Source organism: Oncorhynchus nerka, linkage group LG10, assembly GCF_034236695.1.
Source record: "Oncorhynchus nerka isolate Pitt River linkage group LG10, Oner_Uvic_2.0, whole genome shotgun sequence".
Classification (NCBI taxonomy): Eukaryota; Metazoa; Chordata; class Actinopteri; order Salmoniformes; family Salmonidae; genus Oncorhynchus; species Oncorhynchus nerka.
In genome coordinates this window covers 46,657,784-46,683,021 of record NC_088405.1, presented here as the reverse complement: position 1 = coordinate 46,683,021, position 25,238 = coordinate 46,657,784, and the positions used below count along the sequence as shown (strand labels likewise).

At 41.6% G+C, this 25,238-nt stretch overlaps 1 protein-coding gene across 2 annotated transcripts in view; it reads right to left on the bottom strand.

Annotated features, from left to right (window-relative positions):
- Positions 1-8,163: 8,163 nt before the first annotated feature.
- The window catches only part of c2cd2l (c2cd2 like), a 43,942-nt gene continuing 26,867 nt past the window's right edge, over positions 8,164-25,238 (bottom strand). Inside the window, exons 5-15 of one of the 2 annotated variants that reach the window (XM_029670048.2) lie at positions 24,550-24,657; positions 23,533-23,646; positions 23,060-23,171; positions 22,723-22,855; positions 22,427-22,491; positions 19,588-19,709; positions 19,145-19,313; positions 17,771-17,878; positions 13,359-13,492; positions 12,860-13,085; positions 8,164-12,541 (exon numbers count right to left, since the gene is read on the bottom strand). In XM_029670048.2, coding sequence (XP_029525908.1) covers positions 12,291-12,541; positions 12,860-13,085; positions 13,359-13,492; positions 17,771-17,878; positions 19,145-19,313; positions 19,588-19,709; positions 22,427-22,491; positions 22,723-22,855; positions 23,060-23,171; positions 23,533-23,646; positions 24,550-24,657 — 1,542 coding nt within the window. In that variant the 3' untranslated portion in view covers positions 8,164-12,290. Of the gene's footprint in view, positions 12,542-12,859; positions 13,086-13,358; positions 13,493-17,770; positions 17,879-19,144; positions 19,314-19,587; positions 19,710-22,426; positions 22,492-22,722; positions 23,172-23,532; positions 23,647-24,549; positions 24,658-25,238 lie in introns of both variants that reach the window. The other variant, XM_065023452.1, reaches the window with a different exon arrangement.

The following is a 25,238-nucleotide window of genomic DNA, read 5'->3' as shown; positions in this document are numbered from 1 at the left end:
ATAGGTCGCGTGAGTCCACAAACACCGCCATTGAAGAGCAGCGACACTGAGCTCTGATTGAGCTTTTGGGGTGTTCATTTCCAACCCTGCTCCTAAACTTGTGTTAACTTCAGACTTTATTTTCGCAATTTATTCCAAAACGCTACTCTTTCCCTATTTATTTCCCCCAAAGGGATGGCTGAATGAACCAGAGGTAATTTATTTCCCGGTTTTAAGACTACAAACTGGCGAGCTCTATGCCGCGTTCAAAACAACTGGGAACTCGGAAATCTCTAACTTCAGTGTGTTCAAAATAACTGGGAACTCAGAAAAAACGAGCTCCGACAGGGGAAAATCTTTTTGAATGGTCATCCAACTCGGAATTCCATGTTTCAAGCTCTGATCACCAACATTATGATATGACCTCGTTTTTTTTTACAGAAAAATACAAGGTCGAATCATGACGGTAGTGATCTTCAGGTCGGAAAGTCAGAGCTCTAGAAAGAGGCCTGAGTTCCCCTTGTTGGATGACCTTTCATTGAAAACGATTTTTTCCAGTCGGAGCAATTTTTTTGTCCTTAGTTCCTAGTTGTCTTGAACGCACTGAAGTCTGAGATTTCCAAGTTCCCAGTTGTTTTGAACATGGCACCAGTTGTCTTGAAAGCACCACAAACCCGCAAAGTACCGTAATTGCTGGACTATAAGCCGCTACTTTAATCCCACGCTTTGAACCTCGCGGTTTATACAACGACGCGGCTAATTTATGGATTTTCCCACTTTCACAAGATTCATGCCGCCAAAAAACTGAGCACCGTCACATAATGTGACGTAAAATCGAGCGCGCTCAAACTTCCCATCATTCTGATTACGGTAGTAATTTTGTCACCCTCATCATGGCAAAGACACGGAGAAATGCATATGATGCAGCTTTCAAGTTGAAGGCGATCGATCTGGCTGTTGGAAAAGGAAAGAGCTGCTGCACGGGAGCTTGGCCTTAATGAGTCGATGATAAGACGTTGGAAACAGCAGCGTGAGGAACTGACTCAGTGCAAAAAGACAACAAAGGCTTTCAGAGGGAAGAAAAGCAGATGGCCCAAAGTATTTGCAGCCACTCGACATCAGTGTAAATCGTGCATTTAAGGTGGCGCTCCTTGTTCAGTGGGAGTCTTGGATGACAAGTTGGGAGAAATCCTTCACTAAAACGGGCTGCATGCGAAGAGCAACTTATGGTCAAGTCTGCCAGTGGGTCCTGACAGCGTGGAGCATTGTCCAAAAATCTACTATCATCAACGGGTTTCGAAAGGCTGGACTGCTGCGTGTTGAAGGGGCAGCATGAGCTCAGCGGGGTATTTGCCTCCGGATGAAAGTGACGAGAGCAACAATGAAAACGATCCAACATTGGATGAAGCAATTCTGAAGCTATTCATCTCCGACACCGAAGGAGATGACTTCAGTGGTTTCAGTGCACAGGAGGAGGAAGATAGTGACCAAGTTCATTTGTTTCAATGTACCGGTAGGCACCTGCAGCGTATTTATGTACAAAATACATCTTTTTTAATAATTCAGTGGGTGCGGTTTATATTCAGGTGCGCTTAATAGTCCAGCAATTACGGTAGGCTTAGTCTTGCTATGCTTTCAAACCTGCAGTAAATATGCACGAGAGAAACAAACCATTTTAGCTTCTCATGCATTGAAAAATGCATCCTTTCAATGTATCCCCCCTCCTCAACAAAAACAGAAGAATTAAAAAAATGTATAGGCCTACAGAAGTATGAATGGGTGCAACACCCTTACGGGTATGATACACTAGCACAGGATGCAGCACGGTGAAACACAGCTTCCCATTCATTTCAATGGAAGGAAAGTGGAGAGGGCAGGGGACCTTTGGGCGGTGTGAAGGTAGTGTGGAAGGCGGTGAAAAATATACACTTTTCCCAACATTATGCAAATCACCAGCGGCGACTGCTGGGCGATGACCAATCATATTGAGTGGTTGCCATGACAAATTTGATGCTATGCGACCCAAGGCCGGAGACTTTCTTCAGCAAAGATGGCAGACAAAAATACTAGATTGGAAGCAAATGTAAGTGATTATAACATCATGATGAATCATGCAAAAAATGTACAGTTGACAGGAATATGTTAGTTAATGTAGAGACAAACAATTATGCATATTTTTTTAATCATAAAGTTCATTTATGAAAATCGCAATTTAGTAAACTAGCTTACATTAACATTAGCCAGCTGGTTGGCTAGCTTTATGGGTGTTTTGACATGAGTATGAAATTGTAATTCTGGTTGTTTCATGTTTGAGGGACTCCTGAAACAACCAGCAAACCAGGCTGTCATCTTGTGAAACAGTGGATCTAAAGAATCTTGCTAGCTAAAGTGTCACGGTCGTCCTCCTCTTCATCTGAAGAGGAGAGGCGAGAAGGATCAGAGGACCAAAATGCGGCGTGATATGTGTGCATGAATTTTAATAAAGAAAACACTGAACACTGAAACACTATACAAAAACAGTAAACAAAAAAACAACCGTGACGCTAATGCGAGCTGCGCTGAAACAAGCCATCAACATAGATAATCACCCACAAACAAACAGTGCAAACCAGGCTACCTAAGTATGATTCTCAATCAGAGACAACTAATGTCACCTGCCTCTGATTGAGAACCATACTAGGCCGAAACATAGAAATCCCAAATCATAGAAAATCAAATATAGACTGCCCACCCAACTCACGCCCTGACCATACTAAATAAATACAAAACAAAGGAAATAAAGGTCAGAACGTGACATAAAGCATTTACTGCAAATTGAATGTACAAGTTTGTAAGCTTTCCTTGCTGATATTTGCTATGCAATGCAGATAGATTAAATAACGTAGCTAGCTATGTTCTTGCTTATTGTGCAGTGGAATATTTTTTTAAATACCTGTATGCCTATGGATGTGTAGCTAGCTGTCTTGCCGACCTGTGTTTAGACCCAAAAGTTCGGTATACATATTAGTTCCGAGCCTAGCTATGAACCTCAGTCTTCCAGTCTTTGTATGATGCTGTCTCTGCATGTATGTATTACAATTATACACTTGTGCACAACAGTGTTTACCAATTTGGTCCTGGGACATCAATGGTTACACATTCTAACTAATAGACTAGAAACAGGATTTTACTAGTTAATGGCTTTGTAATTCATATATAAAGAAATATAATTTTAAAAAACAGTACACTACACTACACACTACACTACGCATCATGTAAATACTCTAAAACTAGTTCATCTCAATATCTAATGCCCTTCATCTGCATTGATCTGATAAACAGGATAGGTGTAGTATTTCATCAAATTAGACCATTTCAACCAGTAGAGGATGTGAAACTCCTTATTGAAAGTTCATTATTCAAGTGTTATGAATAAATGCATTATAAATATTATAATTGTAATGTTATAAATACATGTTCAATCTGTACTTCTGTTGTGCATTATAAAATCCGGAAGAAAGAGGTGGCGAGAGAGGTGTAAAAGACAGACAGGGAAAGAGGTAAGAACATAGGAGCAGGGAAGGCAGCATATGATTAATGAATCACAGGGGTTGGCATCCTCTCACATCAAAACATATTCTGCAGACGAGAGAGATGGAGAGAGAGCGAGCATGTTTAAGCCTTGTTTTTATTTTTTATTCTAACATTGTTAGTCATCATAATAATCAGGAGGTGAAATGCAAAACTGACCTTGGATCATTAATTCTGGGACTACTGCATCTATCTGTATTTCAATGTAAAGCATCTCTAACAATACTTCCTGTTGACCTGACCAAGTGACCTCTCACCTCTGATCATGCTGTGCCCTCTATGTAGATAGTTCGGATGTGGGAGGGGTTCACTGGCACAGCTGATAACCTAGAGGAGAGAGAGATGAAGTGAAGGAGAAAGACTTATTGAGAAAATAAGGTAGTTAAAAGAGACAGTGTTCAACAGGAATCTGTGTGTGTGGCCTCACCTGGTGTCCACACCACACTAAGTGGCTGCAGAGTACTTTATGCTGAAAAACATGAACGGACACACGAGGACAAATAATATAGCGTAGTTATAGAAATAATGAAGTGTCTTACTATTCTCCATGGGTGGCCCTCTTGCCTATTCTTTGAAGGTAGAAAAAAAACATAGTTATACACACGAGCCTGCTTAGTGCACAACACAATCAATCAGATTGATACATGAGTGTGTAGGTGTGGGTTATAGGGTGTCTAATTGTTCTACATTTTTTCAATATGGGTGATTTGAAATAGCCTCTTTTGTTTTTGTACAGACCCTCACCTGAGAAGTAGAAATCAAAGGGAGAGAAACTGAGAATTGAATAACTTCAGTTGACATAGCTAAGTAAATGGAAGAAGACTCTTATTGCAATGTGAATGACTATTACAATAGCCTTTGGTTGTGCATAGTGTGGTCTATGGTGTTGCCAGGGAACAGCACCCTCTTCGAAGAAGTAGGAGGTGAAGATCTCCTGCACACGGATTGCCTCTCTTGCTGTGTTGTTGAACCCCATCCTTGAAACATCCTGCAGAGCAGCAGACTTCTCCTCTGGCACACGACGGCGAGCTGCAGATCCCCTCCTGGATCTCGTGTCCATCTTCATGAAGTTATGCAGGACACCGGGTAGCCTTCACACACCTGAATTTCTCCAGGATGCAGTCCCAGATAGCCCTGGTCACTGTAGGCAATCGTTTTGAAGGAATCTCCAGTTACAAGGTATCTAGGAATATGGAAGACAATGTAATTATTTGACTTTTACATCACCAGGTCATTGTGGAATACTAAAGTATAATATCCCTGATAACAAATCATGATAACATTGGATATATAGATGCATGGGCACACATATGTGCATATGATAATAACAGGATCCTATCAAGGATAGCATCACAAATGAATACATAAATACCACTTGAAGCTGGATGATAAGTTGATCATTTGAATCAGCTGTGCAGTGCTAATGCAAAAACAAAAATGTGTACCCCTTTGAGTCCCCAGGACCAGGACTGAGAACCACTGCTCTTCATTGGGACCTCTTCATATGTAGACAGGCTTTCATAGCTCTCTTTATCTGAGGACAGAAAACCTCACAAGAAACAGACTTCATTATAGCCAAATTACACCGCACTGAATATTATGTTACTATTATCTCTGTCCTCACTTTTAGGGACAGGAACTACACAAAAGTAACGTTACCTGCCCTATCCAGAATAGCCTACTCTCTCACTTTGACAGTTGGGGCTGCTATCCTTTCACCCTCCTCCATGGCTGTTGGCTAGCTACCTACAAATGCATTTGGAGTTTGTTTTTTATAGTGATAAATACATCAAGATAGCTAGCTAATATGAAGTTATGTAGCTGGTGATATTTAATTCACTTAGCTAGCTTTCTATACAGTATGTGAAGTTGGCTAGATAGCTAACGTAAACTCACTCACTTTTGTACATCGCCTTGGTCTGTACAATTGACCTTATTTTAGCGCCCCAAAAACGTAATACTTCCAGATCAACTGTTATGTCAATACCATTGTAAAGCACAATTTCTCTCCTTTCCAACAGAATCAATGAAATGACCCCCACGCTGCCCGTTTCTGCATGATTCAAGAAAACAATGAGCCCCGTCGGGTCTTTTTAAAAATGGGAGGTGGGGAAGCGAAACTAATGCGTGATAGTGAGAAGGAGAGATGTTGTGTGGGAAAATTGCTTTTTTTCACTCGATCTGTCCAACTTATCATCTTATCGCCTCTAAAATGTAAGTAAAACACTATAAAGAGTTTATATTATTTGAAGGTTTGTGTCGAATTTGAATCAGGTTTTTAGGGCGGTGCTAAAGTGATCTTAGAAGTAAAGAGTGGCTTTGAGAATGATGATCACATGCAATGATGAAACAAAAAATGACTAGGTATCCCCCTGTCACTGTCCATTTCTTGTTTTTAAAGGATGAGAGAAGTGCTACACCTGGTGGGGAGAGATAGTTGAGACAGAAATAGTTGCTTTATGCGTGCTGTACGTTACGACATGACACGTCCCGAAGTAACGGAGGGTCCGTTTTTTCAACTTTTCTCCAATACTATAGAGCCATTACCATGTCGATCAACACTTGAATAGAAACATAGTTCACACCCCCGATTTTGAAGTCAACACAGTCGCTACAGTCCCATTCGTTTTCTTTGTAGCCTCGTGTGAATGTTACGGTTGCGCACATTTGTACGGAATGGGGTAAGTTTATGTTAGCTAGCCAACCAGCTGGCTCATTTGAGCTAGCCTGCACTGTAGCTAATAATACCTCTTTTTTTTCTTCGAAAAGTATTTACTTACTTGAATAGGTTCTCCCAGCCATGTGGACAATTGGAAAAAGGGCAGCAAAGTGTTCATCACCATAGTGTTTTAGAGGATTTTACTATTGAACTATGTACCCATTTAATAACCAGACCTTCATACATACTTGCTATGCTGAATTCTTGACGCACAATCGATCATGCTGCCAGCAAGCGAGTCACAATGGGCGGCCTGAACGGCACCCGGCAATTTACCGCAATCTAGTGTACATTCACCATTTACAGGTTGGGTTAACAATAGTAGTTTTGTCTTTTCATTTCTTGTGAGTCATAGATTTGCTGCCACCTAGGGGCTACTCTTGAGGTAGCTGGGTATATAGGGTAGGTCAGATCTGGTTGTGAAAAATAAAATGCATGATTTATTTTCCATTAAAAAAGATGATTATGTCTGCACAGCCATGTTGTTAGTTTGGAATCTGTTTTGGAACATAATCTGCTCACCCCGCCTGCAAAAAAAGTATCCCTCAAAGAAAAAAATGTAATGTGTCCCTTGATTAGATGGTTAAATGGGCTAGGTATGGGCCATCGCCTGCCTCCATCACTTATGGAAATTGTAGTCTCTCTGTAGACATTCACAGGAGACGGCATCACAGGAGGTTGGTGACACATTAATTGTGGATGACTGGCTCATGGTAATGGCTGGAGCAGCATCAGTGGAATGGTATCAAATACATCTAACACATGGTTTCCAAATGTTTGATGCCATTCCCATTTGCTCTTTTCCAGTCATTATTAGGAGCTGTCCTCCCCTAAGGAGCCTCCACTGGTCGGCATGTTCACTGGGCAATCTCCACCGTCTCTGTCATTCTACCCCCAAGCGAAAGTGAAACTTTGGGGCTCCTTTCTCAATCACACATTTAGCCTAGTGTGGTAGTGGTACACATGTCTATGAGATTATTAACAAGGCATCAGTCCTGTAATGGACAAAAACAGTATTCTAAGAAGATGTGGTTTATGAGATATTTTAGTAATAACTCTTAAGAGTAAAATAGGAACAATAGTAATAGTTGACTTATCTGAAGGTATGAATTATTTTGAGAATCAATTGAGAGTTCTTTACCAGAATAACAAGACAAACACAATGTATTTATACAATCAACATTTAATAACACTAATCTAAATATTTACAAACATAATGAGAATGATCATGAAAAGTTAGGAAATAGAATGAAAGACAAGAATTGAAGAGCTTGAGATCCTGAACATTAAATTATGTTATTCTCAGTCTGATCAAAGTCCATTGTGGCTTCTTGATTGTTCAGGCTGCATGTGAAGAACAAAGGAAGAAGATGTCCTTTCTTCTTGAGTTGGGGTTCCTCCTTTGGTCCGGAGTTGGTGTCCTTATGCTTGTTGCTTTTCTCTGTTGACTCCTTGCTTGAGTTGCAGTGGCTGTGCTCTAGTCTTCTCCTTCTTTCCTTGAAGGTTAGCTCAAAGTGTGCCGTTCAGGCTACACTAGCTCTTTTAACTCTCGTCTTCTTCTGAGCCTTTTTAGTGCGTGGTCACTTCCGTCCCAATTTCAAGTACAATTCCCTAAAAAGACAATGGGTTGTAATAATGGCTCTAGACGCCTAGGTGTGATACCATGTGACCTGGCAGGACTAGAAAAGTAATGCTCCCCTTTCTCTCATTCTCTTAACTCTGGACCCAAAGGAGGAATAAGCACCTCGAGCTCCAGCAAGCTGACGACAGGTAGAGAAAGTATTTTGGGGAGGAAACCTAGTTGGTCAATTAAACATAATGTTCAGTATTGTTCAACATACAGTATGACATTCAAACAACACATCCCTACACTAGAGAGTGACAAATGATGAGTATCAGTGTTTTAAAAAATACATTTATTTCAAATAAATTAAACATTTAAAATGATCACATCATACTTTATAGGCTTCAAATAGAAAGGATCTAGCTCGCCCCTTCTTGCTGGTTCTGTCCACTGACGAATTGGTTCCCATTGGAAACGACAGGCCGTGGTCTAGTTTGGGTTAGTTAAACTTTTTTTTGTTTGTTATGGGTCCTTAATGCACATTTGTTCCTTGTAAGGAGAGCGACCTATGTACCGAATTTATGACGCTACATCACACGGGCAGAGGGGCGTGAGCTTTCAAAGTTTCCATTTTCAATAGTTTATTATAGCGCCAAGTGTACAATTGGCATGGCATGAGACTGTGTGGCCCATGGCCCTTTACCATCCTACAATGTTGCACCAACGTGGCTTACCGTTTCACAGGAATTTGAGTTTTTTTCCACCAAATTGCTTGAACCCCTAAAAAAAACATATAGCTCCTTCAGAAAGTATTCACATCCCTTGACTTTTTCAAAATGTTGTTGTGTTACAGCCTCAATTTAAAATGCATTATATTGAGGTTATCTGCCACTGATCTAAACACAATACCGTACAATGTCAATGTGGAATTTAGTTTTCAGCTTTAGATTTTATTTTGTAAAAAAATTCTAAATTGAGTCAATATGTAGTCAACCCCTTTGTTATGGCAAACCTAAATATGTTCAGGAGTAAAAATTTACCCCACAGCCAACCGAATGGTGCAGTAGTCTAAGGCACTGCATCACAGTGCTAGCTGTGCCACTAAAGATCCTGATTCGTGTCCAGGCTCTGTCGCAGCCGGCCGCGACCGGAGACCCATGGGGCTGCGCACAATTGGCCCAGTATCGTCCGGGTTAGAGGAGGGTTTGGCCGGGTTCTTGTTCCATCACACAATAGCGACTCCTGTGGCGGGCTGGGCACAATACACGCTGACACTGTCGCCAGGTGTACGGTGTTTCCTCCGACACATTGGTGCGGATGGCTTTTGGATTAAGCGGGCATTGTGTCAAGAAGCAGTGCGGCTTGGCTGGGTTGTGGTTCGGAGGACGCACGGCTCTCGACCTTCGCCTCTCCCAAGTCCGTATGGGAGTTGCAGCGATGGGACAAGACTAACTACCAATTAGATACCACGAAATTGGGGAGAAAAAGGGGTAATAAATTAAATTAACCCCACACATACAGATAATTGTAATCGCATGAAGGGTATCTATTAGTAGATGGGTAAAACATTTTTTTAAAGCAGACACTGAATATCGCTTTAAGCATGGCAAAGTTAATAATTACACTTTGGATGGTGTATCAATACATCCAGGCGTCCTTCCTAATTCAGTTGCTGGAGAGGAAAGAAACCTCTCAGGGATTTCACCATGAGGCCAATAGTGATTTTAACTGTTACAGGCCTCCCGAGTAGTGCATCGCAGTGCTAGAGACATCACTACAGACCCGGGTTCAAACCCGGGCTGTATCACAACCGGCCCGTGATTGGGAGTCCCATAGGACAGCGCACAATTGTCCCAGCGTCGTCCGGGATAGGGGAGGGTTTGGGCTTTACAAGTCGGCCATCATTGTAAATAAGAATTTGTTCTTAACGGACTTGCCTAGTTAAATAAAGGTTAAATAAATATAGTTTAATGGCTGTGATAGGAGAAAACTGAGGATGGATCAATAATGTTTGTAGTTACTCCACAATATTAACCTAAATGACAGAGTGAAAAGAAGGAAGTCTGTACAGAATACAAATATTCCAAAACATGCATCCTGTTTGCAGGCGCTAAAGTAATATTTCCCAAAAAGTTGGCAAAGAAAGGAATTTTTTGTCCTAAATTCAAAGCATTATGTTTGGGGCAAATCCAACAAAACAGATCACTAAGTACCACTCTTCATATTTTCAAGCATGGTGGGGGCTACATCATGTTATGAATATGCTCGTCATCTGCAAGGACTAGGGATTTTATTTTTTCAATAAAAAGAAACGGAATAGAGCTTAAGCGCAGGGAAAATCATTGAGGAAAACCTGGTTCATTCTGCTTTCCAACAGACATTGGGAAACAAATTCACATTTCAGCAGGATAATAACCTAAGACACAAGGCCAAATATACACAGGAGTTGCTTACCAAGACGACATTGAATGTTCCTAATTACAGTTTTGACTTAAAACGGCTTGAAAATCTATGGCAATCTAGCAATGATCAACAACCAAATTCACAGAGCTTGAAGAGTTTAAAAAATAATAAATATTGTACAATCCAGATGTACAAAGCTCCTAAGAGACTTAACCCAAAAGACTCACAGCTGTAAATCGCTACCAAAGGTGATTCTAACATGTATTGACTCAGGGGGTTGAACACTTGTCGAATCAAGATATATTAGTGTTTGATTTTTTATTAAGCTTTGAACAATTTAGATTTTTTTCCCCCGCACTTAAATCAATTTTAATCCCAATGTGTAGGGGTGTGAATACTTTCTGAAGGCACTGTATGCTGTTATACATTGTCTTCAGACAAGCTGTAACTTCAAGTAGTAATGTTTATGGGTTTCAACCAACAAAAAAGTGATGTTACCTCAGTGACAATTTCATAAAGAAAACTTAATTATGTGTGACTTTACTTGGCAAACAGTACTATGTTATGATGATTATGGGAGTCTGTCTTAAAGAGTAGAGGTGGGGCAGGAGTAACAATATTTCCTTGTCTATTACTACTGAACCACATTCCCTTACTATAACATCAAATATACTTTAGGGATACACAATACAAATTCTGAGAGGATGGCAAAATAATTGTCTTACAAAACACATATGCCAATACTGTACAAGATAACTACTTTTATGTACATCTTTACACTACCCTATGTTCTGTGCGTGACAACGCATGTCCTGGAGGACTGTGACATCTTATAAGCTCAACTTGAATTAAGGAGCAACAATCTTGCATTACAAGGGAGAAAGTCATAATAACCATCTGACCATCTTTTTTTATTACCTCAACCATGATAATTCCCTGATATTAATATTAAGAGGACTCAATCTGTATATCATTTACCATTCAACTATTAAAGATATTTATGGCATTTCCTCCATCAATAATTCTGACCCAGAGAATGTGTAACGTTAGTACTCAGGCGATTGAGGTATTTCAACTTGCCTAGTAGATACAAATTAAAAAGGGTCTGAGCTGATCATTTATAACAGTTTGCCTTGAAGATTTCCCTTTCTAAAAAAACAAAATACGAAACACAGACATAAGTATGCCTGCATTTGGTTTTTGTACAACTTACAATTATGAACAACATTGTTAAAACATAATGTATAAGCCACTATGAATGTCAACATTACCACCAACTTAAGACCTATGCGAGGGGTTGATATTTGTTCTTCAACTAAGTTTGTTATTTAAGATTACATTTACAACTAAGCAGGAAAGAAAGATAAAGTCATGGCTCTACTAGGCCTACATAATGCAAACCACCAAACGTGACCCAATATTTTTTGGGGAAACAGAAGGATAATCATGTGAATCAGAGAGCAAACAATACAAATACCAATAAAATGAACACAAGAAGAAGCTGTCAAGTGTTGTAAACAATCCGATAAAGTGCAACCAAGAAAATCATATTTTTAAATAAATTGATTTGGAAGAGGCCACACTCACTCTACCTACTGCCCTTTTAGTGTTGAATTGCAACATCTTCAAGTTTATTCCTACTTTCGTTATCCCCCTTAACCCCCTTTAAATCCACCAGAGCAGCAGAGGCTCCTTCTGAAAAGAAATGGCTTTGATAATAAGCAAACAGTCCCCGGATCCATCTATCTGTCCCTGACGTGTGCGTTTCTCATCCAGAGGAAAAGGAGTCCTATCAGAGGTAAGAGATGCAGGATAGGTAACCACCAACCTGGGGTGTACATGTTCTGCCTCATCTGATGGTGAAAACAGAAGAAGAAATGGTGGGACAGGATGACCAATGCTAAGCATCCTCCAACCAAGCAGTCCTACGATCCTACCCAACCCAATACCATTGACCCAGAAAAGCCAGGGCGATTTCTGGGTCCACGGCAACAGTAGCCTACTTCTAAGTCTCAGGAAGGCGGTAGCAATGCCATTAGCCATCCGCTACACCATTCAGTTGTCTGCTGTGCTCGGCCCTCCATTGGTGGCACTGGCTTTGTCCTTCGACTTCGACTTGAAGGAGAAGCGCTTGATGAGTCGTCGGGAAAAGCTGCCGGACTTCTTACGTACAATGGTGCCAGAGGCAGAAGAGGCAGAGACACTGGCCAGGTTGGAGAGGTCCTCGTGGGATTGGCTGAAGGTTGGGTCCTTCTTTCGGTGTCTTGTACGGAATAGTAGCTTGGTTCCGCTGCGGAGGAAGCCCACTAGAAGAGCGTAATACAGACAGGAGTTACATCATGGTGTATTATGGTGATTTGGAAAATACAATATTGATATTGCAGTTTACATAAATACCGTAAATTTATATCAAAACATTTACATATTCATTTACATCCATATCTAATTATCCTCGTAAGATGATGCAAACCACAACACAATTTCCTCTTATCGTATTTTCTTGATTCAATAAAATACTGGACATTTCCAGAGAGAAGTACTCGGGACAGCCAGAGTATCTCTCCATGGAGATTGAGTAGAATTGGTCTGAAGCAGGCCCAGCCAGGGCTCTGGCAGCCTGGTACCTTTATGGTCTTTGAGGCTGCGTGTCTCCAGGGCCCCAGTGGAGCCCGTTTCTGACTCCACGTCATCGACAGACGGCCGCTCAGACACATCCGAGGGCGTGGTCTCGTCTGCTTCCTGATGTTGCCCCGCCCCATAGTAGTTGGAGGCTCCTCCTCCCTGCAGGGCAGCATCCATGGCTGCAGCGTAGCCACAAGACAGGCCACAGTCATCCTCCGAGATGGGAACCTGACGTATTAAATCCATTTAAATTTCACCCACAGGAGACAGACACTGAGGCCCAAACTACGGTACTTCTATTTGAGCCTAATGAAACTAATGCCCTACATGATTACAAAACCTAAATGTAACAATATGTATATACAGTGTGTACACAATATATGTATTCCTAGCTACTCCAGCACCAGACCCATCAGCGCAGTGTGTTGTGAGATTGGCAGAGAACAGCTAGCTGCTCTAGATTCTATTTCTATGGTTTGGACACCACTGTTTGTTTCTAACCTTTGACACGCCAGAGATGATGAGCGTGCTCCGTTTAGTGGGAGTCTTCTTGGACACCTTGCTGGCGTTCTCCGTCAGCTGTCTTATAGCCGTGTCAGCCACCGGGTCCAGCCCATTGGACAGGGGACTATCAGCTAGACACAAACAGTCACAAAACACTAGTCATACACAGTTATTCCTCAATTAAAAGTTGTTATGCCGCAGCACATTTGCGGTAAACTGTGGCAGGTCGTGGTAGACCGCGTCACACCATCGCAAGGGGGGAGTTAGAATGCTGATTTGCTTTTGGTTTCTCTCCCTCTTTTAAACAAACAGACAAATTAAATAGTGCAGTCAGATTTAACATGTTAAATTCATAAGCACGAATAAGAATACATGGAGAATGTTTCTATTGTGACAATAAGATGTGGGCAGTAGACAAAAGAAAAACATAAATAATTATAAAATAACAAACTGGCTTTAATTACCACAGTGTGGAAAGGGTAATAGTTCTAGTCTATATAAAGTGAGTTTCTTAAGGAGTCAAGAAGAAGAAGAAGTCATTCTTTTCTGATGTGAAGAAGAAACTGAATGAAAGAGTACAGGGAGGAAAAACTGACAGGCAAGTCATCTGTATGGGCCTCATTTATGCACACTGTATTAGGCAATTACACTGAACAAAAATATAAACGCATCATGTAAAGTGTTGGTCACATGTTTTTAATGAGCTCAAATAAAAGTTCCCAGATATGTTATTAACAAATTGGTTTACACCAGTTAGTGAGCATTTCTACCAAGATAATCCATCCACCTGACAGGTGTGGCATATCAAGAAGCTGATTAAACAGCATTACACAGGTGCACCTTGTACTGGGGCAAATAAAGGTCACTCTACAATGTGCAGTTTTGTTACACAACACATTGCCACAGAGGTCTCAAGTTGAGGGAGCGTGCAGTTGACATGCTGACTGCAGGAATGTCCAACACAGCTGTTACCAGAGAATTGAATGTTAATTTCTCTACCATATGCCACCTCCAACGTCGTTTTAGAGAATTTGGCAGTACGTTCACTCGGTCCCACAAGTGCTGACCACGTGTAACTATACTAGCCCAGGACCTCCACATCCAGCTTCTTCACCTGCGGGATCGTCTGAGACCTGCCACTTGGACAGCTGATGAATCTGTGGGTTTGCACAACCGAAGAATTTCTGCAAAACTCTCAGAAATCGTCTCAGGGAAGCTCATCTGCATGCTCATCGTCCTCACCATGGTCTAGAGCTGACTGCAGCTTGGCGTCGTAATCAACTTCAGCGGGAAAATGCTCACCTTTGATGGCCACTGGCACGCTGGAGAAGTGTGCTCTTCACGGATGAATACCGGTTTCAACTGTACCGGCCAGATGGTATGACGTCTTGTGGGCGAGCGGTTTGCTGATGGCAACATTGTGAACAGAGTGCCGCATGGTGGCGGTGGGGTTATGGTATGGGCAGGCATAAGCTATGGACATTGAACACAATTGCATTTTATCTATGGCAATTTGAATGCACAGAGATACCGTGACGAGATCCTAAGACCCATTGCCGTGCCATTAATCTGCCACCATCTTCTAATGTTTCAGCATGATAATGTCTCAAGGATTTGTACACAATTCCTGGATGCTGAAAATGTCCCAATTCTTCCATGGCCTGAATACTGTGACAACCCTCCCACTCTGTCTGCCGAATTCTTTCTCTTTGCTCTTGCTTTCCTTAACAGGATGTCGGTTGGTGGAGCTGGGAGGGTGGTGAGCGACATGGGACACACCTGGGCCCGGGTGTGTCCTGGGATAAATACACCTCTTCCCCATTCATTGAGAAGACTCTCTCTATGTAGACACACTGCTTTTGGTTGTGGCATTTTTGTGACTGTTTTGTTTATCTGCTTTGGCACCTTTCAACACCCCTCATTATCACATTTATGGATGCAACCACTCACTTACACGACTGATTAATGACTACACACCATTGTTAATTGTATTTACGTTACTTCAGTTAGTAAATAAATGTTGTTATTCCTAATCTCCACGTTGTCTCCTCTTGCTACGGACTTCAAGCCGGTTCGTGACAATACTCACCAGACATGTCACCCATTGAGCATGTTTGGGATGCTCTGGATCAACGTGTACGACAGCGTGATCCAGTTCCCGTTAATATCTAGCAACTTCACACAGCCATTGAAGAGGAGTGGGACAACATTCCACAATCAACACCCTGATCAACTCTATGCAAAGGAAATGTGTGACGCTGCATGAGGCAAATGTTAGTTATGCCAGATATTGACTGGTTTTCTGATCCACGCCCCTACTTAAAAAAAAAGGTATCTTTGACCAACAGCTTAATATCTGTATTCAGATTTGAAGGATGGCGCTAAATACAGGGAAATACAGGGAAATTCTTGAGGGAAACCTGTTTCAGTCTTCCTGAGATTTGAGACTGGGACGGAGGTTCACCTTCCAGTCGGAAAATGACCCTAAGCCTTCTGGTAAAGCAACACTTGAGTGGTTTAAGGGGTTAACATTTAAATGTCTTGGAATGGCCTAGTCAAAGCCCAGACCTCAATCCAATTGAGAATCTGTGGTATGACTTAAAGATTGCTGTACACCAGTGGAACCCATCCAACTTGAAGGAGCTGGAACAGTTTTGCCTTGAAGAATGGGCAAAGATCCCAGTGGCCAGATGTGCCAAGCTTATAGAGACATACCCCAAGAGACTTGCAGCTGTAATTGCTGCAAAAGGTGGCTCTACAAACTATTGACTTTGACATAATATTTTTGTCTTATTTCTTGTTTGGTTCACAATAAAAAATATTTTGCATCTTAAAAAGTGGTAGGCATGTTGTGTAAATCAAATGATACAAACCCACACCAAAAATCCATTTTAATTCCAGGATGTAGGGCAACAAAATAGGAAAAATGCCAAGGGTGGTGAATACTTTCGCAAGCCACTGTAGTAATCAAACATCTCCGGTGCTGCAGCAAGCGCTCATTCGCTGTCATGCTCTGTTGTGGTATAAAAAAAAATATAGATATATTCTGCCTGTCTCCAGTTATGTAAAATGATGCAGAATTGCATGAAATGCATTTATGAAAAGCAATTTTTTCCTCGGACCGCAAATAACATGATAGATCCATGCAGTGCTTTTATTATAATGATATCATTTCACCCCTACCCTTGTCCACAGTGGTCTGTGAATCCACAACCTTCTGGCTACTTTGCTATGTAATGCTTACAAAATGAAGAACAGTTTCTAAAACTGCATATCTAAGGCTCTGGTCTATCAATGTGCTATCCCTTATTTATGTTTTGATTATTACACTTACTGTAGGTCTATAACCTCTCACATAGTCTTAATATTAACTCCTGCAGAATTAAGCATTTCTTGCAGTAAAATAATACACAAATTGTACATTTTCACTCGGGAACAAGAGTGGAGATATATGATTTCTTTCTTTAAGCATTTAAGCTTGAGAGAATGTGAATGCACAGTTAGGGACCGTCTGTGCTGTCTTTATCAGCATCATAAAAGCTGATAGTATTTCAACCACATAATATATGCAAACTGAAATCTCATCAGAAACATGTTGGATCGTTTTCACAGCTTTCTATTTCCTTACCACCAGTCAAAAAATATTTCACATTTTTGGGGGCTGAGTTATTGCTAAACATCTTTGCACCACGAAAGAAGCAGAGATGACAGAAAACTTTACTGATGTCAACTAGATTGAAGCATTCATTTGATCATTTATGACATTCTGGTGAGCAAGGGTTTCTGAAGTCTTCTAGGGAAACATGTAATGACAGAGGAGAAGATGCATGTATCTAATTATAGACAAGTTGACTAACAAACAGCCTACCAAAATGTTGGAAATTATAAGCAGAAACATATATAAAATTAGGCAACAACAAAAAATCCTGCACCCCTTGTCAAGAAATCTTTCTGGCGTCTCTAACTGTAGCCTACAGCACATTTTCTATATTTGAGGGTTAGGGTCGGGTGCGGGCCTAAGATTTTCACATATATCATGTGTTGCAGATGGGTTATTAGCAATTGCGGGTGAACAAACAGCTGACCCACGCACCACTACTGCTCACCACAGTATTTATTTAACTCAGACTGGAGTAGATGTGCTCAAAGATGCCCTCTGGTGCCTTGAATGAGCCATAACGGCATGCGCTGTAATGCACCATAACGTGACACAACTACTAAATGAGGACCCACTGGAAAAATAATAGAATAAATATCTGTGGAAGTAAGTGTTGAAGAGTGTGGAGCCATTAGCCTGGCCCCAGATCTGTTTGTGATAATAATGACTATAACAATGACCATAGGAGTTGGCAAGACAGCACAAACAGATCTGAGACCAGGCTATGAAACGATGGAGGAACATAACTCACTGCTTAGAGTAGGGCTGGAGCTGGTCCTGCTATGGCAGCCATCAGTGAGGAATATGGTCCCTTTCTCTGTCACCTCCACTTTGGACGGGGACCGCGAGGGAGAGTCACCTGAGTAAACGCAGAGACAGAGGATGTGAGGGTCAATAGAAGCAACAGAGCAGTGGTCACCAACTCGACCAACAGGTCGATCTCCAACGCATTCCTTGTAGATTACCAAACATTTTGATAAAAACCCAGATAAAGCCTTGCGTTCCTATTTTTTTTCTCTTTTCTTCATGTTGGCCGTAGGTGCACTTGATTCAGCAGCCCTAGCACCGGGAAGGCAAAGTGTTCCCATTTTGAACCATTTCATGTGTCTGAAGGTAGAACTCCACCTACCCAGCAGGCCCAGAGAGCAAATTAAGTGCACCTATGGGCCTACCGCTGGCCAATCGGATTTCCTCAAGCCATAGACTGTAAAAATAAGCCTAAAATGCACAGCAAAGTTGATACTATGAGATTTAAAAACCATGACTAGAGAGCGACTCAACGAATACAGCAAAGAGCTGATGTTTTTATGAGTAGATTTATGATTTAGTTTATTCAGCACTGTCAACACTTTGTTCAACACTTTATAAGCCTGATCTATAAGCAATCTCTAAAATGTACTTAAGTATCAAAATACACATTCTCCCTATTCCATATGTTTAGAGGTTAATGTTGCATAGGCGTACGTTCTGAGTACTCATTACATTTTGACAGGAAAATGGTCAAATTCACACACCCATCTTTTTGGGTGTCAGGGAAAATGTAAGGAGTAAAATGTACATTATTTTCTTGAGGAATGTAGTGAAGTAAAAGTTAACCAAAATATAAAAAGTAAAGTACAGATACCCCAAAAAACGACTTAAGAAGTACTTTACACCACTGCTCTATTGCAGTGGTCACCAACCTTTTCTGAGTCAAGATCACTTTGAGTCATTTATGCAGTCTGGTTTGCTTCATATATGGAATTTGAAATGGTTTATACCTTTACTTTTGATACTTAAGTACATTTTAGAGATTGCATTTAATTTTGATAGTTAAGTATATTTAAAACCAAATACTTTTAGACTTTTACTCAAGTAGTATTTTACTTGGTGACTTTCACTTTTACTTGAGTCACTTTCTATTAAGGTATCTTTACTTTTACTTAAGTATGACAATTGAGTACTTTTACACCATTGCAATAGACTATAGTAAAATGAAGGATTGGCATGCAGGGTGCAGGGTTGCAATCCTCTTTTTTTCATAGAATCAGTACTATCAAGAAATCAATATCATATTTGTCATTATGATTAGCTACAGTCCACTCTCCAGCCCCTCCATATGCTAACTCATCCAGACCTACTGTACCTAGTTTTCCCGGTCTGGGTCGTGACTGTATGGTGGTAACGGTGGTGACGATGGTGCCGTCTGGCATGATGGTCCGGTCCACATCCACCTTCTTGGTCGGGGTGATGGAGGTGCGGAGGGGCGTGGTGTAGTGAGCTCCAAGGGGGTCCACTACCTCCAGGTACACCAGCTACAGGTGGAGAGGGACCCAGATTACCATTAATGTTATGGACTGTGTTGGAAGTATTGTTATGTACTGTTTTACCCTCTAGGATTATCATGTGGAGTGCTCCACAATACATTGATATGATAAGAGAGAACACTCTCCATTCAAATCAATATTCTGTAATTGTATTTCTATGTCATGTTGTATGTTTATGTCTATGTCTATGTCTATGTTGTAACACACCAACTTATTATCTACACACTTTGGAACAGCATTCCACCTATCACATGCCATTCACCTCAAAGGTGACCGTAGCATTGGGTGCCAGGCCGTGCCCTGGGCTAACTGACAGCACATGCTGACCAGTAGGAGCTCTGCGGGTGAGGTCCAAGGGTAGCGAGGCAAAGCCAGACAAGAATTCTGCCAAAAGAGAAAGACTAAGCATAGAAATACAGAGAAGACAACATCACAGTGTTTTGCTTACTTAGAGTATAACATGACATTTGAAAAATGGTTTGAATATAGTCTTTATAGTATTGGAAATCCCAAACTAGGGCAACAGTCCTACTTCTGGGAATCACGAAGGATTCTCTTGGACAAATCTCCCAACAAATCAAGTTCGGGCACAAATTTTGGATTATAATGCAGGCAGGAATTGTGCTCATGGGGTACGCACAATGCCGTCGGGGGTACGCCAAATAAAAATCTGATTCACATAAAGATTTTTTAATATTTATAAACAGGGCTATACATTTGGGTGATTTTTTTTCTCTCGCCTGAATAGCCTCGTTTCACTGCCAAAATAAAATGAAACCATCCAGTGCTCAGCGAAATAACAACACAATGTCAAATACAGGTAGCCTAGTCAAATAATTAACATCCATTACTCCGTTACTCTCTCGCGGGAAACCTTTACTCTTTCACAGACATTTAGAAACAAAACATGCCAATTTGAAGGAAAAAAACACAGGAGTTATTTGAGCGAGAATTAAGACTGTCAGACCGTTTCACCTGTCCTTGTGATTGTCTCCACCCCCTCCAGGTGTCGCTAATTATCCCCGGTGTATATATCCCTGTTTCCTGTCTCTCTGCCAGTTTGCCTTGTTTGCTAAGTCAACCAGCGGTTTTCCTTGCTCCTATTTTTTTCCCCAGTCTCTTTTGGTTCTAGTCCTCCTGGTTTCGACCCTTGCCTGTCCTGACTCTGAACCCACCTGCCTGACCACTCTGCCTGTTCTGTCTTCAATCCTGCCTATCCCCTTGTACTGTTTGGACTCGGATCTGGTTATTGAACTCTTGCCTGTCCCCGACCTACCTACTCCTTGGATTAATAAATATCGGAGCGCAACCATCTGCTTCCTGTGTCTGCATTTGGGTCTCGCCTTGTGTCCTTATAAAGACGCAACAGATGCCATTAATAAGAAGGGGCTAGAAGCGTAATATATGGTGAGCTACCGAGTGGCTAGGACAGGCAAGCCCCATACTATTGTGGAGGACTTAATTCTCCCTGCTGCCGCAGATATGGTTGGGACAATGCTATCATCATATCACACCGTTTCATGACGCATCAGTGACATGGCAGGAGATGTTTTGAAACAATTACTGCTTCACATACAAACAAGTGAATTCTATGCATTACAGCTGGATGAGTGAACAGATGTGTCAGGCCTGGCGCAGCTCCTGGTATATGTCCGTATCCAGTGGTTTGCAGAAGAGGAAGACATCTTCTGCAAACCACTGGAAACCAGGCCAACAGGAGAGGGTCTTTTTTAAATACTGGACAGCTTTGTGACATCAAATGGACTTTGGTGGTCAAAATGTGTTGGTATCTGTACAGATGGTGCAAAAGCCTGCATGCAAGCAGTTGCTCCCGACGCTACTTGGGTACACTGCAGCATCCACCATTCCCTTAGGGAATGCCTGACAGCTTGAAAGACGTTTTGGACACTACAGTGAAAATGGTTAACTTTGTTAAAGCAAGGCCCCTGAACTCTTGTGCATTGTCTGCATTACACAATGATATGGGCAGTGACCATGTAATGCTTTTACAACATACAGAAGTGCGCTGGTTATCAAGGGGCAATGTATTGACATGTTTTTTGGAATTGAGAGACTAGATTAAAGTTTTCACTGACCATCATTTTTCACTTGTCTGACCACTTGCATGATGACGAGTTTCTCACACGACTGGCCTATCAGGGTGATGTTTTTTCCTGCCTGAATGATCTGAATCTAGGATTACAGGGACTCTCCGTAACTATATTTAATGTGTGGAACAAAATTGAGGCTATGATTAAGAAGTTGGAGCTCTTATCTGTCTGCATTAACAAGGACAACACAGGTCTTTCCATCATTGTATAATTTTGTGTGCAAATGAACTCAAGCTTACGGACAATGTAAAATGTGATATAGCGAAGCACCTGAGTGAGTTTGGTGCGCAATTACGCAGGTACTTTCCCGAAACAGATGACACAAACAACTGGATTCGTTATCCCTTTCATGCCCTGCCTCCAGTCGACTTACCGATATCTGAACAAGAGAGCCTCATCAAAATTGCAAAAGGGGTTCTGTGAAAATTGAATTTAATCAAAAGCTACTGTCAGATTTCTGGATTGGGCTCCAAGGTATCCTGCCTTGGAAAATTGCACTGTTAAGACACTGATGCCCTTTGCAACCACGTACCTATGTGAGAGTGGATTCTCGGCCCTCACAAGCATGAAAACGAAATACAGGCACAGACTGTGTGTGGAAAAGGATTTAAGACTGAGACTCTCTCCAATACAACCCAACACTGCAGAGTTCTGTGCATCCTTTCAAGCACACCCTTCTCATTAACCTGTGGTGAGTTATTCACAATTTTTGATGAACAAGTAAGGTTTTATATGTAAGATTGCTAAATAAAGAGAAAAATGATTGGCAGGCTTACAATAATGGCAAAAAAACAAAAAAACATTTGAGAGTACGCTGACCCTGGCGCTAGTAGAGGGGGGGTACGCAGCTGGAGGTTGAAGGGGTACGGGACTATAAAACGTTTGGGAACCACTGGTGTAGAGGGTCTATAGTCTTTACAAAAGCAGATAGATTAATGAGAAATTGCCTATAACCTTTAATAATAAGTATCTAATTGAGAGGAGCCTTACGTTCCCCCTTGGTGGTCTTCTCCAGCATTCTCACTCTCAGCTCTTTGGTTTCTGGAGCCAGATCCCTGCAGAACACAATCACAGATAATCAAAGATTGTATGTTAGACTCACAGTAGGCATAACAGTGTCAAACAATGAGTGCATGATATTTAGAGTTTTCACTTGATGGTAAAATCATTGTTGAACTATTATTGTAGTTTATTTCTGTTGTAAAATATCAATAATTCATAGCTATAAATCGGGTCGTATGTGTGTGACTGCCAGCGGCTGGCTGGGCTATAGCTAGCTGTCTTACAGTGAGATGTCCTCACTCCAGTCCAGTGAGGTGTCAGGGCTGGGGGTTGCAGGCAGGAAGCAGGTCCTCCTTTCTGTTGATGGCTGGTCCAGGCTCACGGTACAGCACAGCTCCCCTGAACTGCATGACTTGGCTACACACACACACACACACACACACACACACACACACACACACACACACACACACACACACACACACACACACACACACACACACACACACACACACACACACACACACACACACACACACACACACACACACACACACACACACAGTAATCGACTCTGGTTTTTGGGAGATGGTGGGTCGTGGCTGATGCAATATAGCTGACCTGCTCTGAGGCAGGTTCCCCGGAGCTGGCGAAGCAGGAGCCTTCGTATGGGGGGTAAACTCTGGGACGGGGGGGTCAGACCTGTCGGGGTTAGGCCTGTTGCCCTGGGGAACTGGAAGTCATAAAGAGAGAAATGGAATTACATACCAGAGAGTCAAATCACTAGAATATAAAACATTTAGTTATAGCTCTTGGTTCATCCTATCGGGAAGGTTTTACCAGTGGTAATGGTAATTATACTGCATGTTTCGCATGTTGGTTTTTCCCATGCCTACTAGCCGCAGTTGACTACATTTGGTGCGTTTCAATGAGACGCGCTATTCCGTATGCAGAAGCATGAAGTCAGTGATGTGAGCTCTCGCTGCTTTTGATTTCTGCCTCAGTTTCGATGCTTCTAGTCTGATGTAGCAGGCTAAAAACAACTCTAATGGAAGGAAAACACTTGCAGCGTAGTTGTAGTGCAATGGTCTTACCGTAGTGCTGGACACACAGGCCCTGAGGTTGAGGATCATGGCTGGCTGTGTGCTGAACAGAGTATCCTTCACCAGCTCCCGAATCATGTTCGGGTCTATCTCTGCATCACTCTCCTGAGCACAAAACACCACTAAAGTAAGCTACCTGCCACCAAGAAGAACACCAAACAGACTAAAATATATCAGATAGTAAACAGATTAGGTGTATGGTGACCTGGACTGAAAAAACTCTGGGCCCCACACTGAAAAAAAAAGGTGCTATCTAGAACCTAAAAGGGTTCTTTGGCTGTCCCCATAGGAGAACCTTTTGAATAACCCTTTTTGGTTCCCGGTAGAACCCTTTTGCTTTTGGGTTCCATGTAGAACCTTTTCCATAGAGGGTTCCAATCAAATCAAAGTTTATTGGTCATGTATACTGATTTGCAGATGTTATCGCAGGTGCAGCGAAAGGCTTGTGTTTCTAGCTCCAATAGTGCAGTAGTAATACCTTGCAATACAAAACAATATGCACAATATTTTAAAAAAATAATAAAAAAGATGTACCTTTCTAATAGTATAGTATCGACAGATTGTGAGCTAAAGATGAAAACCTTTCCTACGAGTATTATTATATTATTTATTGGGCGGCAGGTTAGAGCGTTGGACTAGTAACCGAAAGGTTGCAAGATCGAATCCCCGAGCTGACAAGGTACAAATCTGTCGTTCTGCCCCTGAACAAAGCAGTTAACCCACTGTTCCTAGGCCGTCATTGAAAATAAGAATTTGTTCTTAACTGACTTTCCTAGTTAAATAAAGGTAAAATAAATAAAGAATAAAAATAGGACCATCGTAATTTGCTAGTGTCATAGGAGGCCAAACCGATGAGACCATCAGATTCTCCATAAGGGGGACATTTTCAACCAACGGCCTCCAACACATTCCCAACATGCTCCGAATTTAATTCACATATAAGCGACGGTACTTCATTCTTTATACTTGGCAAGATATAAATGGACCTTTAGTGTGACTGTTTCTCACCTCTCTCTGGATCCTGCGTGGGGCCACGGTGAGGGAGATCGGCTGCTGGGAGAAAGTCCAGGACACCAGCAGACCCTCTTCTTCTACTTCCTCCAGACGCACCACCAACTGATTGGGAGGGAGAGGGGGACAGGCAGGTTATAGGCAGTCGCAAGCTGGTTTAAAGGGATAGTTCACCCAAATTACAAAAGGACAAATTGCTTTCTTTACACTGAAAGCAGTCTATGGATAAGGTATGACAGCAATCCATGCTTTGGTTGTGTTTACTTGGCCACTGTTTCAAATGCTAACATTTTAGCATTTGTGGCACAACTCCAATGCAAGTCAATGGTATCTATATTAGCATTTTGTCACTTCATGTCCAAACCATCTTAAAGTAACTTCATTAAGTTACACAATACATATTTGGATACTTTAGGACGATTTGGACATGAAGCGCAAAAGGTGCAAATTGACCTGTATTGGATTATTGCCACAAATGCTAAAAAGTTAGCATTTTAAACAGTGGCCAGGTAAAAAAATCCAAAGCATGGATTGCTTTCATACCTTGTCCATAGACTGCTTACAGTGTAAGGAAACCAATGTCATTTTGTAATTTGAGTGAACTATCCCTACTTAGTATAGCTCAACTCAATGGAATAGTCATGAAGCGTGGGAGAGTTCATTTTAATGAAAGTGATTTTACATAT